Below are 16512 nucleotides of genomic sequence, written 5' to 3'. Positions count from 1 at the left end.
GTCAGGCATTTCCCCTTATCTGGGCTGGGTCAAGCACCAGGGCCCTATCTATCTTGCCTATTCTATAGAATTCTTTAGCGTCTGCCATGTGCCTTGTATGTAAGTTTCTTTAATAAACTCCTGATATAATTAATGATGGAGTTGTCAGCCCCTTTCTTTGTTCTTTAGGCCCTGGGAAATTTTCCCAACACACCGCTAAGACAATGCTGGCTAGCAGGTAACCCTGCCTTGATATGATTTTAATCAGATGACTTTAGTATTTCACTTAAAGTTTAAAAAAAAAATCTAAGATTTGGATGACTGAATTTTTAAAAAACTTACTTAGCAGTGACATGATCACCTTTTCTGTTTTAATTTTGTGGTAAAATGTTAACAGAGTTTCTGATACGGGCTGACACTTGCACCTTTTGATAATTTCCTGGATTTTATTTGCTAATGACAGAAATGCCTCCTTCCCTCATTCGTCTCAGGCAGGTTTTCTTCCGTCTTTCATTGTTGTGATCATTTCACTTTTGATAAGAAATGGGACTAGTAGCAACTTTTCCTGGTAATCCCATCTATGTATTTACTTACAGAAGATTTAGAAGAGAAATAGATCACCCATACTTCCCCCATCTTGACTAACAGCTCTGTCTAGCCATGACCCCCCTTGTGGCATTTGTCAGGAGGTCTGCAGACTCTCAACAAACTTCACGAGGAACCTGCCCCGAAGCCGGGTACTTGCTGCTCTTCTGCCTCCATCCTCCTTCCCCATGGAAAGGCTGCCCGGTGCACCACACGACTCTGGGGCACAATCCACGTGCATTCGTCATCCCCAAGTAGCACCATTTCCCAAAATGTCAGTCTGACTTGAGGAGGAGCACCAGGGAGGCTGCCCATGAGGAGGCTACATGTCACTGGAGACCCTTAGCCAGTTCCGGCACCAAGAGGGACCTGGACAAGCTGGGGCATTGAGAGCTATTTTCATCTCTGGCTTTCCCTTTTGGATCCTACTACCAAACAACAATAAAAGTCAAGTTCACCCCCAATATCCCACTGGTAATGTTCTATTTCTTAAGCAGAATGGTGGTTTTAGGTGTTCATTTTATTATGCTTTATAATTTATATACATATTACATATATTCATTTTAAAGATTTTGATACAATAAATAAAAAGGAAAGCACACATATACAAATAAGAATGCCATTATGATGGGGATGACGTTGAATTTGCTTTTTTCTTCAAATTAGCCTGTTCATAAACCTCAATACTGTAATGATTATTAGTCAACAAACATTTACAATGCACCTCATATACCTGTCTTGATACTAGGGTTAGAAATTACTCTCCTGTTAAATTACTTAGAAAGTAGTAATGCCTTTTTAAAAGATTAAAGATTATTTTACACACCAGTTTCAATAATTCTTGAAACTAGTTACAATCTCATACTTGCAGTATATGTGTGACAGGCTACTTCTTTCAGCTTTTCTCTGAAATTTAAAGCTTTCAATGAAAAGAAATTTCTCCCAGAATATACTACATATAAATTATTAGCTGCTTCTTAAAGCAGCATCTAAGAGATGTCAAACTTTCCACTCAGTTGAATAAGCGAAAACCTGATCTTAAAAATGATGCTTGGGTACAACCTACCTAGTGTATGTCAATCCTTAGACAGAGACAACTAGCTGTGCCTCACACCCAATTCTCCGCTGCTTCCTCAGTAGTGGATCCTGAAATGTTCATTTGGCCAATGGCAACACAGAACAGACTCTTTCCCATCCCTCTTGGTAGCTAGGAATCACGTGATTGATTCGTGTTGATAAGCCTATGTGGTGTGAATGATTTGTAAGACGTGTTCTTAAAGGGGGCAGAGATGCTGATAGGACATTTCCAGCTGCTACAACTCTGCAGCCCTGAGCCAGACTTTCCATTCGAGAGAAATAAACTATCTTATTTAAGTTGTTATTGTTGGGGGACACGGCCAAGCTAACACATAATGCCAAATGAGAGTCAACTCCTTAACCTCAAAGGCTGATACGACTGATGGACATTCTAAGAGGTGCTTAACTCTAAATATTTGACTGGTAAAACCTGCAAGCGCACCTATGGTTTTAGACAGAAACATCCAGAACATCAAAAAGTAAGTGATTTTATACTAGCTTAAGATGCAAAATGACTGAGAAGTCCCTCCCCATAAGAGATCTAGAATGAACAATTTAAACAAAACAAAAATGGCTTTATTTACAATACTCAATGCATTTTACAAATAACGTATTTGCATTCCCTAAGTCTTTTGGAAAATAATTCCAGTTTGTGCAATGAGTTTACAGGAAAGACTTAAGACATCTATTAGACATCTTAAACCCAATTTCTAAGTTTTGAAAGACCTTATATTAATAGAGGACAGTTTTTAATGAAGAAAAACTAAACTCTGTAGTTAAATATTGCCCTTCAATATTTTTTAACCAAATACAAACTGGACTAGTCTATGAAGTAATACCATTAGATTTGAATGTATTATTTTCACTGTCCCCTCCCCACCAACAGAATGCATGCACAAAGTAAACATGGTAAATTACATTAATGATGTTTTATTTTAATACTTTTTGGACTCTCTCAACTGTTTCACTTAGTCCAGAGTATGGTTAGATGAGGTTTCCGCCTGGGAAAACCCTAAACCACTACTCCCTGGTCCAGAACAGGGAGGAATTTTCAGTGTGCGGAGACAGAAGGGATTAGGATGATTTTAAAATAGTTTCTACAGGAGCCTTAATTGCTCCTCAGAACAAGGTGCCCTCCAGGCCAGAAGGATCAGTCATTGCCCTCCTGACAGTTTGGGGAGCAACTAATCCAAGACCCAGGGGACAATGGGCTCCTCTCTCTTCCCCTCCTCCCTGAATCACTACTTGAATTTTTGCCTTCTGAGTTGATGATGGGGAACAGTTCCTGCGTTCAGATTCGAGAAACTCCTTTCATGTCACATAAAGACCTCTGGGACAGGTAAAGAACAAGCAAGAATAATACTGTAATTGCGCAGGAATTTGCACCGCGTGCATGTGAACGAGAATAAACTTACTTTTCCACCTCCACACTTCATTTCTCCTTAAAAGACAGTGTCTTTAACACCTGGCATAAATGGTTGACTGGGAGATACTAAACTGGAGAAACAAAGTCCAACACTTGACATAGCCAACAAAATTCTAGGATAAAGAAATGGTGAGGTAGAGTTGAGAGAGTTCAATTAAGTGTTTTGAGCACACATCTTTTGGCACATCCTAAAATTAGACACCCTGCTGAATTCTCCTTTGTCAGACCTTTACAAAGTGCTGGCAACATAGGAATCCTTGGATCTGCTTAGGAATCATCTATGTGAAAAGCTAACAGAATAAAGTCATTTGAAGAAATCTATTCCTCGCATGTTAGCATATTTATCCCAATATTGAAGCAAATAAAAACAATGCTATCCATTTGCTGAATTTATTTAAAACAATTTAGAAATATCATAAACAAAACTTCTGACATGTAAACATACTGCCGTGTTCCTGAAACAGATGTTAACACCCGATAAGAGTTAATAATCGTGTGTTAGGAAAGCTGTCCATTAATAAGGCCAGTCTTCAGCAAAACTAAAACCATTTTGTTTCTTTAGCTTTCCTAGACTGACAATGCAATACTATCAAATCACAATCAAAGAGAATAAAGACACGCTGGATGGATAGATCAGTACCATTGGTTACAGCTAAACAGTTTCATTCTTGGCGCCACATAAAAACAATTAAGCCAATCACATCAAATAAATCATGGCTTTTTTCTTTATCACAATTCACTAAGTGATGTTAATTATGGTCCTTGTCAAACACGTTTGGTAAAGGCTATTTACAGTGTACATGGCTGAGCATGCACTATTTATAGTTACAAAGATACCTGCCAGTTTATCACAATAGAATTACACAGTGCCTGAAATGGTGAAACAGCTCCCACAGCATTTAAATTAATAGTTTCAAGCAGGAAACATTCCTTATTTGACCATGATTGCAATAATTACAGGAAAAATTCTTATAAAAACACGAATCCCCTTCAAGAAATTGATGCATATTCTACGCACTACAGGTTAAGGCAGTAAAAAATGTATTCCTGATAACTGGAGGTCTTGACAATGTCAATTAAAGCTGTCTGACTCTGGTTTCCATTCTCCATCATATACTCAAAGTTCTGTCTGTAGAACTAGTTTGTAAAGATTTCATTTTTATAGTCAAAAAGTGTTAGCAATGAAGAGATGACACTGGAAAAAATTGTTAGGGAAAGGAAAAATGTAAGTTACATTTTGCTTGAAAGTTTTCAAATCATAAACAAGAGCATTATTTATGAGTCTCATCTTTGAAAGTATAAAACAAAGACATACAGTTTACCATTCTTAATTTAAAATATACTGTACTTTGAACAATTCAAGTAATGTAAGACTATCAAAAATAAGTTCATAAGCCATAAGTGTCAACTGCATTTTCAATTAAGAACTTTTTAAAAATTGTAAACTAAACCATGACAGTTTAGTTAAATAAATGATAAATGACTTTTTATTTGCACTTGTGATTCCTTTAATACAAATTGCTACCAACAAATATGTAAAGATATGGCAGATTATGCATTTGATCAAAGCACTTTGATTTAAGCATAAAACAGATTCAAATGGTGTAAGTTCCGTGCATAAGGTCCGAGAAGTTGCCTACGAATTTGTAAGCAACCCTCTCTCTAATCAGAATCCTTTATTCCTCAGTTGCAGAAGAAATAGGGCACAATCTGTTGTAAACAGGGCACTGTTGTAAAACCAGGATAATATTCTTGAATTAAGAACGTTCTCATTAAATTGAAAAGACTTTCCCAAGTGTCTTCCAGCAATGTAGTATATATATTCTGCTGACCTCTTAATTTCATAAATTAACTTTCCTTTGATTCCATTTTTATGGTGGTTGTGTTCACAGTTTTGTCTTAAAAATTGGTTTAAATTTATATAAAACTCTGTACATGTTCACAAATTATTGCATAAACAGCATAATCTTCAAGACAGTGTCTGCAAACACATGTCCTATTCAGGAAAAGAAAATTCACGTTTCCCGCCTGGCTTTTTTCTTCTTTTTTATTTGTTTTGGAGATTCCCAGCTAGTTTCAGACTTGGCTGAAAGAGAAAATAAAACAAAAATTAAAACAAAACAAAAAAACAGGAGAGAGAAAAGTTAGGAGGATAGTAAATACTGTTATGTTTCAAAAATATAAAAGTAGCTCCAATGAAAACATGCTTTGAAATCCACTAAGAATGCCTTAGATTTTATGTTTAAGTTTTCAAGTTCTAGTTACATGTTTTAGGTTATTCTATGTCTGCCTTCCTCTTTTTCTTTCAATTTCAATGTATTATTTGGTTTAACCATATGGATGACATTTTTTACTAGTTTTGACCTAGAAAAATGATGAACAATCTGCAATTTCAAGAACATGTGCACCCTCTGCCCTGGCCAGTGTAGCTCAGTTGGTTGGGCATTGTCCTGTGCACTGAAAGGTTGCTGGTTCAACTCCCAGTCAGGGCACATGCCCAGGTTTCAGGCTCGATCCCCAGTAGGACCTATGCAGGAGGCAGTCAATGATTACCCTCTCACACATCGATCATTGATGTTTCTCTCTCTTTTCCTCTCCCTAGAAAAAAATCAACTAAAAACTATGATCAGAAGTCTAAATATCTTAGGCTTTTAAGATAGTAACAATTATAAACAGTACAGAGAGCACACAAAAGAACCAAAAATGAGATGACTTACTTTGTGAAGGAGGCACACTATTTTGCTTAGTATTTGACTTGGATTTATCTGACTCTTGTAGCATCGGTGGCACTTGGGAAGAGCTCTTGTCAGAATCACTTTTTGATAAAATAACAGATGGCTCAGTAGAAACAGCAGGTGGAAGAGTCTTGATAGGCTATTTTGGAATGCAATTATTTTAAGTTTTTTGTACGAAATTTCAAAGAAAATTAAATAAAATAAGAGGCTGTTTAGCAGCAACTAAATGCAAAAATGGTTTCCAGAAGCACAACTCATGCCTGCCCTCTAGTGACAAAACTGAATATATCTTTACCTACAAATACAGGTTGAGATAAAAATGAAGATTTAAAATTATAAGATGTTTACTGAATCTCAAATAGGAGTAAATAATTTTCATTAACTTTTAAATTGCATGATTTTATATATGTTAGCAATTCAATGGTTCTGTCCACTTCCCACCGACTCAACTCAAAACCTTTTCATGTGAAAGACAAAAAGAAAACCGCTAATTTCAGAACTACCAGTAGGCGATATCCCCCTTTCTCCTTCTCAAGAGATAGGTGTATCTCAAACAGCAGCAGCAATAGCTTCAGTTTCCTACCTAAGGAAAAAGATGACCTCAAGCAAAAGCTGACTATGGCTATTAGTTCTGCCAATTAAAGCAACTTAAACTCAGGTCCAAATCTTCCAAGTTTTATCCAGTTTAGTGGTGATATAATGCCTAGGGCATAGACTCTTGAGCCTTGCTTCTCCTCTTCAACCCATGAGCAGAAAGGAGTTAAAATGATTTGCCTCACTGAAGTCAGTGAACTGTCAAAACCAGGTAATAATAGAATCTCCAATATTTGGAGTTCCCTGAGGCTTTAACAGATGAGTAAGAGATCATCTCACCCTTTAGTTTTACCTGTGATTGTTATTTTGAATACCAGAGGCCCGGTGCACGAAATTTGTGCACCGGGGGTGGTTGTGGGTGTGGGTGTGGTGTATGTGTGTGTGTCCCTCAGCCTGGCCTGCACCCTCTCCAATTTGGGATCTCTCTCGCAATCCGGGACCGCTGGCTCCTAATGGCTCACCTGTCTGCCTGCCTGATGAGCCCTAACCCCTCTGCCTGCCTGCCTGATGAGCCCTAACCCCTCTGCCTGCCTGCCTGATCGCCCCTAACCCCTCTGCCTGCCTGCCTGATCGCCCCTAACCGCCTCTGCCTGCCAGCCTGATTGCTCCTAACTGCCTCTGCCTCTGCAGCTTTGTCTGGAATGACGTCCAGAAGGTCGTTTGGTCTAATTAGCATATTACGCTTTTATTAGTATAGATAGAAACCAGGGTAAGTAATGTTTCTCCTGCCCTTTGTGCTTTCAGGCTTCTTGGGTTCAAGATAGCACCAAGGAAAAGGAAACAAAAGGAGGGAGCTGTGTGTGCCCAGATAACTGCTGGGGTTCTTCCTATTTCAGAGATCTGAAGCAGCATTATGGTTCTGTTCAACTTTCTTAAGATTCTCTGTATTTATTTCATACCCAATGGTTTTACTACTTACTTTTAATCTCCTTTCCTCCTCTGTTCTCTCACTTATCTACATTAATATTCTTTACAAGATGGCTTCTGAAAATAATTTAAGCAAAACATCAGAATGTCAAATGACCCTTTGTAGTCCTTTTAAACCTATGAATGTATTGAGATTGCATCCTTTTATCTCCAAGTACTCTCAGGGAAATAAAAGCACCCAATTCTAATAGGAAGAATGGTTATGATTGTGTTTTAGGACAAGACGGTTATGAATTCTCTCTCTTAGTGGTAATCCCGGTTCTTGTCTAAAGCTGTTTCGTTAAGCAAGTAAACTCCACAAAGGCAGAGATTAGCTTTTGTTCTCGGATGTATCCCCAGAATCTAAAACAGTGTGTGGCATATGGTACCCAATATATTTTTTTTAATGAGTAAATAAATGAACCATTCAACTCCAGTAGTATTTAATATATTTCAACATGATGCAATTCGCCTAAATATCAATCAGTCTGTGTCAGTGACTTAGACCTTTTGTAAAATGGTGCCTTCTGACACATCAAAAATTTCCACAAAAGGCACATGTTTTAAGAACCTGTTACCAAATTTAATAAATGCTCCATTTTGAGAGGTTGGACCATAATCATATTATGTGCATGCTTTGGAAAAAATGCAACCAGTCACATTTTCTCTAAGCTATCTCTTGATCCCTGTGTGCCTAGATAGTTAATAGGAGAAAATACACACTAGCAGATCTGATTTTGCCATTGATAGCTATGCAACTTTGGACAAGTTTACTCAACTTCTCTAACCTCATTTACAAAATGGGTCCTACCTTCTTGTGTTTTTGTGAGGAATAAATTATTTTGAGCATTTTAAATACTTAGCACAATACTTCAATAAAATATTAATTATAATATAATTCTCAAGTCATTAAAATTTTACTTCTTAAATATCAAAAAATCACCTGGCTATTTTTGATGAGTGTTTCTGCTGGATCACTAGTGCTTATGGTTTTTGAAGAAAAAGCTTTTTCCTGTTTTGGACGGACTTTAGAGGTATTCACTGGAGGCTCTTCTCTAATCTCTTTTTCTAATTCTTCTGGGTCCTAGAGAGAAAAGTAGTCTATTAGATGATATAAATCACCCATTTTTACTATTTAAAATCTATTTGGTTTGTTGTACTAATGTCTGGAAGATATTACAAAAAATAACTTTAGTTCAGAAACTGTTCAAATAGCTTAAAAGAGCATATAAAAAACAATTATTCAAAAGTTTAAGTTGAGCAAGTAGCTTTGAAAGTATGTACATTACGATTTGAAACCTGTACAAAGTTAGTGAGAAGACATGTTTGTTCTATGCTAAGCTGAACTCAACAGTAAAAAATCCACCAACCACATACCATAAACTAAATAGAATTTTACTGAAAAAAAAAAAAAACACACACAAAAAAACAACCAATAAATTTAAAAATGTATTCATTTATAGGTAGGATCATGTGCTATATACTTCACACAGAACCTCATGGATACCACATTTAAACAATAAAGAAACTAAAATTTGAAGAAAAGTCTGACTCTAAAACTTCTATATACTTACTAGAGGCGCATCGGTGGAGTCCCTCAGCCTGAGCTGCGCCCTCTCACAATCTGGGACCCTTTGGGGGATGTCAGAGAGCCGGTTTCAGCCCGATCCCCACAGGTCAGGCTGAGGGGACCCACCTATGCATGAATCTGTGCACCGGGCCTCTAGTATGCATATAAGATCTTTGGTTAATCTCTTCCCGCCCTCCCCCTCCACCCTTCCCTCTGAGATTCATCAGTCTGTTCCATGTTTCCATGCCTGTGCATTGAGCATCTGCCCCCTGGTGGTCAGTGCGCATCATAGCTACCAATCCAACAGTTGCTTAGGCATGTGTGTATTTGTGTGTGTGTGTGTGTGTGTGTGTGTGTGTGTGTGTGTATTGATTTCAGAGAGGAAGGGAGAGGGAGAGAGAGAGAAACATCAATGATGAGGGAATCATTGATCGGCTGCCTCCTACATGCCCTCCCCGCTGGAGATTGAGCCTGCAACCTGGGCATGTGCCCTGACCAGGAATCAAACTGTGACCTCCTGGTTCATAGGTTGATGCTCAAGCACTAAGCCATGCTGGCCGGGCATCACTGTATTTAAAAAAACAGATCAAACTTTTTAGAAAAGGCATGTCATCAAAATACCAAAGAACTTTCACAATGACCTTTTCTAATAAGTTGAAATTTACAAATACATTAATCTCTCAAAATTTCTTTTAAAAGAAACTCACCTAATCTACAAGCCCAGGAAGGCCATAATTAACACAGAAATCCAGACAAAGTTGGCTAAATGGATTTTAGGTGGTACTGCTAACAAAGGATAGTTGTCAATAACATTTCTCATCAGTTAGCTTAGCTAACAGAAAAAACTATCAAGTTTTAGATTTTTATATCTATTGATCTTAGCCACATTAGCCTTAATGTCCACTAATTACTACTACAGAGAAAAAACTAATAGTGATAATAAATTGGTATCATTTATGAAGGGTTGTGTTTCCCTCAACAAAAAAGAACACAACACATATTTCCTTAAAAAGTCATGCAGCAACTTTTCCCAAAATAGAATAGGAAAATTATTTGTAGGCTATCCTCTAAGAGTTTTGGCTACCTCCTACATTTAGATGAATGAAAACAATTAGTTAGCATAGTTGTAAATAAGAAATGAGATTTTCATATATTGTAATGTAATGGTGATATGCTGCTTTCAAAAATAAATCCAGCCCTCGCCTGTTTGGCTCAGTGGATAGAGCGTTGGCCTGCCCAGCCATGTACCAGGTTCGATTCCAGTCAAGGACATGTACCTTGGTTGCAGGCTCCTCCCCTACCCAGGCCCTGGTCAGGGCACGTGTAGGAGGCAACCAATCGATGTGTTTCTCTTACATCAATGTTTTTCTCTGTCTTTCCCTCTTCCTTCCACTCTCTCTAAAAATCAATGGAAAAATATCCTCAGGTGAGGATTAAAGTAAAAATTTAAAAAATCCATGTAGCCCGTGTGGCTCAGTGGTTGAGCATCAACCCATGAACCAAGAAGTTACCGGTTCAATTCCTGGTTAGGGCACATACCTGGGTTGTTTCTAACTCTCTATCCCTCTCCCTTCTCTCTCTACATCAATAAATATATTTTATAAAATAAACCCATGTATATTTCCAGTAATATAGCATGTCTGAAATTAAAATATCTTTGTTTTCATCTATATCAGTGGTTCCCAACCGTTTTTTTGGCCATGCCTCACCTAAACATCTCTAAAATCCTGATGCCTCCCCTGTTACATAATTCTATTCTTCAAAAAGTGAACTCCTATTCAAGTGGTGGAAGCCTAAAAGGCCATAACTTGGTTTAAACAAGCTTCCAAAGAACATGGCATCCATGAAAGAGGAAAATAAAAGAATGAAAGGACAGGTGAAGTACTGAGGAACTCACTATGCCCCAATATATATTTATATACTGTATATGAGGCCCCTAGAACCATAAGAAATGCAAAAAACTCACTGTTAATAACTCATTCTCAGATTCTAACTCTCTATCCCTCTCCCTTCCCCTCTGTAAAAAATCAATAAAATATATTTAAAAAAAATCAAATTGCCCCCCTGTGGGGAGTGTGCCCACATTGGGAACCACTGATCTACATTATAATCAAAAACATTTCCCCCAGGTAGGAAAGACCAAAGAAAAGGGAAATGGAGGAACAACAGAAAGTTAGAATTTCTGTAGGTGTGAAATGCTGTAGGAACCTCCTTTTCCATTTCAGCACAAAATGCATCTGGACTAATTTAGAATTTTATTTACTTACTTTTGGGTTTACAACTTGGATTTTTTTTTTTAAGCACAAAGGTTATTTTTTAACAGTATGATGTATAAAATCTTTAAAACATTTAGGGAATTTTCAAGTAAATTTGATGTCTTTTATCTCTACAGAGTCTTAGCATTTTCTTTTCACATTTCTGCAGTAGGTGCTTACTGAATGAAGCTTGTTGTTTTGATATTCTACCTGTGCAGGAGAGTTATCGTCACCTTGCTTCTTCTTTTTCTTCTTTTTCTTTTTAGATTTCCCGGTTGAAAGGGCACCCTCTCCTTTTTCTTTATCATCATCTGAAACCTAATTTTAAAAGCAAAGGTGTTAAAGTGAACCAACTTCTCATTATTCTGAAAAGTATTATGAAATAATTTCATTTATTAGGGTTAGTCTTTATTTAAATACTAAATAAGAATTAGTAACAAGCAATAAAACTGATCTAAAATTACATCTTAAAAAATAAAGTACATGGCCAAAACCGGTTTGGCTCAGTGGATAGAGCGTCAGCCTGCGGACTGAAAGGTCCCGGGTTCGATTCCGGTCAAGGGCATGTACCTGGGTTGCGGGCACTTCCCCAGTGGGGGATGTGCCGATGTTTCTCTCTCATCGATGTTTCTAACTCTCTATCTCTCTCCCTTCCTCTCTGTAAAAAATCAATAAAATATATATATATAAAAAAAATAAATAAATAAAGTACATGGAACTTCATTCTCCTATTGTCTATGACTGACCACTTTTTCCTTACATCTTTTCTACTTACTACAAGAGCTGTGCAAATCTTGGTTTTTAAAAATTCATTAGATAGGTAATTCTGTTTTATTTAAAAGTTTAAATGTAGAGCTATTTGTATTAAAATTGAATTTGACCCTGTTAAGAGGATGGCAAACTATAGAAATGGGAGAAAATATTTGCAAACCATATATCCACCAAGGACTTGTATCTAGATTATATAAAGAACACTAAAAATTCAACAGTAAAAAAACCAAGCAGTCTTAAAAATAGAAAATGTGCAAAGATATGAACAGACATTTCATGAAAGAAGACAGATGGCAAAAAAGCACATGGAAAGATGTGCAATATTATTAGCCATTAGGGAAATGCAGACTAAAAATTTACCATGGGTTATCACCACGTACCTATCAGAATGGTTAAAATAAAAAATAGTGGTCCTGGCCAGGTAGCTCAATTGGTTAGAGCATCATCCCAATATGCCAAAGTTGTTGATTTGATACCTGGCCAGGACACATACAAGAGTCAGCCAATGCATGCATAAATAAGTGGAACAACAAATTGATGTTTCTCTCTCTTTCTCTAAAATCAATTACAAAAAATTAAAGAAAAAAAAATAGTGACAACAGCCAAATGCTTGCAAGGATGCAGAAAAATTAAATCACTCATGCATTATCAGTGGAAATATAAAGTGAGACAGCCACTCTGGAAAACAGGCAGTTTTTAAAAAAATATTAAATATGAACCCATTACCCAGGGATTGTACTCCTAGGCATTTATTCCAGAGAAATGAAAACTTATATTTGCATAAAAACTGGTGCATGAATGTACACGGCAGCTGTATTCATAGGAGTCCCCAAACAGAAACAACCCAAATGTCCTTTACCAGGAGAATGATCAATACAGGCACACCTCCGATACAATGCAGCTTCGGTTCCTGACCACAAATATTAAGCCCGTATTGCAATAAAGTTAGTTGCAATCTTTTTGCTGGTGGAGGGTCTTGCCTTCAATTTGTAAAGAAATGAAACATTTGTGAAGTGCAATAAAGCGAAGTGCAATAAGACGAGGTATGCCTGTAAACTGAGTAGAGCATGGACTACTATGCAAAAGCAAAAAGAAGCAACTAATGACACATACAATGACTTGGAAGAAATTTTAGAGTAGCGGTTGCCAACTGGTGGTCTGTGAGGTCGGAAAGGTTGGCGACCGCTGCTTTAGAGAATTATGCTCAGTGAAACAACAGTACCAAAAGGTTATATACTATATAATTCTTTACATAGAACATTCTTAAAATGACAAAATTATAGAGATGATGAACAGCTTACTTCCTAGTTGGCTAGGGATTTGAAAAGGGGGTGGAGATAGGAAGGAAGAGAAGATGGTATGAAAAAGAGCAACCTGAGGGATCCATGAAGTAACAGAAATGTTCTGTATCGTGACTACATCAATGCCAAGTCCTGGTTGTGATGATACTGTCCTATAGTTTCGAAAATATTACCAATGAGGGACACTGGGTAAAGGGTACAGGGGATTGCTCTGTATGTTTTCTTACAAGTAAACGTGACTTTCTAATCATCTCAAAAGAAAAGACTTAATTTAAAAATTAAATCTGAGAAAGTCACTGAAAATAACATTCTGCATGACAAAAACCGTGAATTAGAACTGTTAAATTAGTATTATTAGTACTGATGATATCTCTTCACACATCACATAGAGTTGACTTTTCTATGGAAAGGTGTCTTTTGTTTATTTTGCACAGGTGACAGCCAAGATCCCTAGACTATTCTTAGAGAAAGAGATTATATGGATACCTGCTATTTTTCTGTTCAGCACCATAGTCATTAGGATGATTTTAGAGGTCTCATTAACCACCAAATAGTTTACAAAATTACTATCAGAGAGAAAAACAAAACACTGTACCACTTAGCCTTAGCTAACTGTAACTCAGCCATAAAAGAAAGGCAGTTCTGCATGGCAAAACATTATTTTTGTTCATGGGGAAAAGGAGGAAATCAACTCCATACCATCTTTTAACTCAAATATTCTGAAAAACTGAAAATTCCTTTTAACCCCTTTCTCAATCTCATTCCCACATTACCTCCCTAGAGGTAATCATTATCATGAACTTCTTTTGTATCCATCTAATCAATTTTTCTATAAATTTATGTGTCTCCCCACACAACATATGCACAAATGGTATCATTATTGTATCTTTCTGAAACTTGCTCACCAATTACTGAGATTTTAGTAATACTGATATACTAATTTAGCTTTATTTCATTCACTTAAAAAATCTGTCTAATATGCCATTGTACAAACATTTTATTTATCCATTCCCCAACTAATGGGCATTTAGATGGCTTCCCATTTTTGCTTAGAAATGTAAAGATGATCTCTGAATCTACTCAGAAAAAGAACTGCTATGATGTGATAGTCTTTACTCTATTCAGTGTTTCCACTGTTAAATTCTAATCATCAGGCATGGGACGTTCCAGTTAAGAGAAACAGACTTTTAGTTGTACATTCACTAAACATTCAATAAGTATCAGAATGATTACTGTGTGCTAAGATACTATATACTAAGAACCTTTTTTTAAAATGTAGACTTTATTATTATTATTTTTTAACAGTTTTAGGTTCACAGCAAAATTGAGCAGAAGGTAAAGATTTCCATATACTCCCTGCCCCCCCCCCCCCCCCCACAGACTACCCTCTCCCCCATTATCAACATTCCTTCAGAGTGGCACATTTGTTACAACCAATGAATCTACAGTGACACACCATTATCACTCAAAGTCCATAGCCAACATCAGGGCTCACTCTTGGTGTTGCACATTCTATGAGTTTGGACAAATGTATAGTGACATGGATCCACCATTATAGTATACAGAGTAGTTTCACTGCCCTAAGTACCCTCTGTGCTCTGTCCATTTGTCCCTCTTTCCTCCAGCTCTTGGCAACTCTAGGAAGCTTTTGTAGGTCCAATCTAAAATTCATTATCGCCCCCCCCCCCCCCCCGGACTTTGATTTTACTGGTAACTGCCTCCCTCCATTTATCTACACCCTTAGTGGTAAATCCCATTAAGGACATCTCCCTTTCTCTGGTCCTTGAAGATGAGAGGTACTATATATTGAATTAAAGGCTAACTCACAATCCACTTGTGCCTAAGGTTCCCCGAACTCTATTGCTAGGATCTTATTCTATTAGTGAAATCTCCTATATTTAACTTTACTTAAGATCCTTTGCCTCTTTGCCTACAGATACGTTAAAGCAGTAGATAAACTACGAATTTAGCCCAATGCCAGTTTTTGTAAATAAAGTTCACTTCTGTGTTGCCTATGGCTACTTTTGCACTACTGTGTGGCTCTTTATTAAAAAATCTGCCGACCCTGCATTAAAATCTCTCCTATTGCCCGGCCAGGGTGGCTCAGTCCCCAGTGTGGGGTGTGTAAGAGGCAGCTGACCAATGATTCTCTCTCATCATTGATGTTTCTATCTCTCTCTCCCTCTCCTTTCCTCTCAAAAAAAAAAAAAAAAAAAAAAGAAAAAAAAAGAAAAAGAAAAAAAGAACTGAACTGATAGCTCAAGGTGTGGATTGGTTCAATTATGTGAATCTTACAGTTATCATAAATGATGACAGGGCTAGAGGTGGAGAGGAAAATAAACTTTATATATTTATCTTTTAAAAATATATTTTTATATATTTTATATATACATACATATATATTTTTTTCTTTCACTTATTTATTCCTTTTTCTGAATGCCAAGCATGTTGCTAGAGCTACAGAAACAAGAACTTCATGGACCCTTTATTTAAGGAATGTAGCCTAGAAGGGGGAAGACAGACATGTAAATAACTGATCCTATTAATAGCTGGTTCCACAGTTGTATACTATTTTACCTCTCCACTAAGCATGTTACCTATTTCCCTGCCTTGGTGACTTTTTCATGATGTTCTCAGTCTTGTCTGTTGCTATGAAGACTTCCTTAATCTTACACAGGACACCAATTTACTTTTTTCTAAAACACATTAAGAGTTGGTAGGCTATTATAGTAATTCTGATAAGTGGACAGGAAATGTTTGTTTTCCTATCAGCGTCTAATAGTGCTTTCCATATAAAGCCCTCCATAATTTGTGGGGGGAAAAACAACAGTGATATAGAGAAGGCATGCAGGCAAAAGATAATTGAAGTAAATACGATCATAAGGTCTCCCTGAAGCAATTTGGATATACTTATAATATTATATACTAATTAATATACTAATAATTCTACGATAGTTGGGTGTAAAGAAATAAACATACCCGCCAATCCCTTTACTCACTTTTTGATCATCAGGAATTGGCTCCTGGGACTTCAGGAACTGGGCTCGTTCTTCATCTACCCAATTCCCCCACTCTTCTGCTGGTGCGTTCCAATCAGAGCTGGGATCAGCAGAAGACAGACCATCTAAAATTTAACACTGTGAATTAGGTATCTATCATTTCTGCCAAAAACTAAAATGCAAAAAGTAAAATCCCTTATGTTACACTAAGCTGTAATTTCAACTATTGTTCCTTCTCCTGAGCACATTTTAAAAGCTAGAAAAAAACCCCAGTAACATGATGGTAAAAAAAACACACACACCTTTGCCCAGCT

At 37.0% G+C, this 16512-nt stretch overlaps 1 protein-coding gene across 10 annotated transcripts in view; it reads right to left on the bottom strand.

Moving 5' to 3' along the window:
* Nucleotides 1–1063: 1063 nt before the first annotated feature.
* MTDH (metadherin) overlaps nucleotides 1064–16512 on the bottom strand; it is a 63722-nt gene continuing 48273 nt past the window's right edge. For 9 of the 10 annotated variants that reach the window (XM_036337816.1, XM_036337813.1, XM_036337820.1 and 6 more), the window contains 5 exons: nucleotides 16199–16323; nucleotides 11338–11445; nucleotides 8246–8386; nucleotides 5785–5941; nucleotides 1064–5153 (listed from right to left, as the gene is read on the bottom strand). In XM_036337816.1, the coding sequence (XP_036193709.1) occupies nucleotides 5083–5153; nucleotides 5785–5941; nucleotides 8246–8386; nucleotides 11338–11445; nucleotides 16199–16323 (602 nt within the window). In that variant the 3' untranslated portion in view covers nucleotides 1064–5082. The remainder of the gene's footprint in view (nucleotides 5154–5784; nucleotides 5942–8245; nucleotides 8387–11337; nucleotides 11446–16198; nucleotides 16324–16512) is intronic. The other variant, XM_036337819.1, reaches the window with a different exon arrangement.

This window comes from Myotis myotis, unplaced genomic scaffold, assembly GCF_014108235.1.
Source record: "Myotis myotis isolate mMyoMyo1 unplaced genomic scaffold, mMyoMyo1.p scaffold_m19_p_16, whole genome shotgun sequence".
NCBI lineage: Eukaryota > Metazoa > Chordata > Mammalia > Chiroptera > Vespertilionidae > Myotis > Myotis myotis.
The sequence above is the reverse complement of the archived record's forward strand: the minus strand, read 5'-3'. Positions and strand labels throughout refer to the sequence as shown.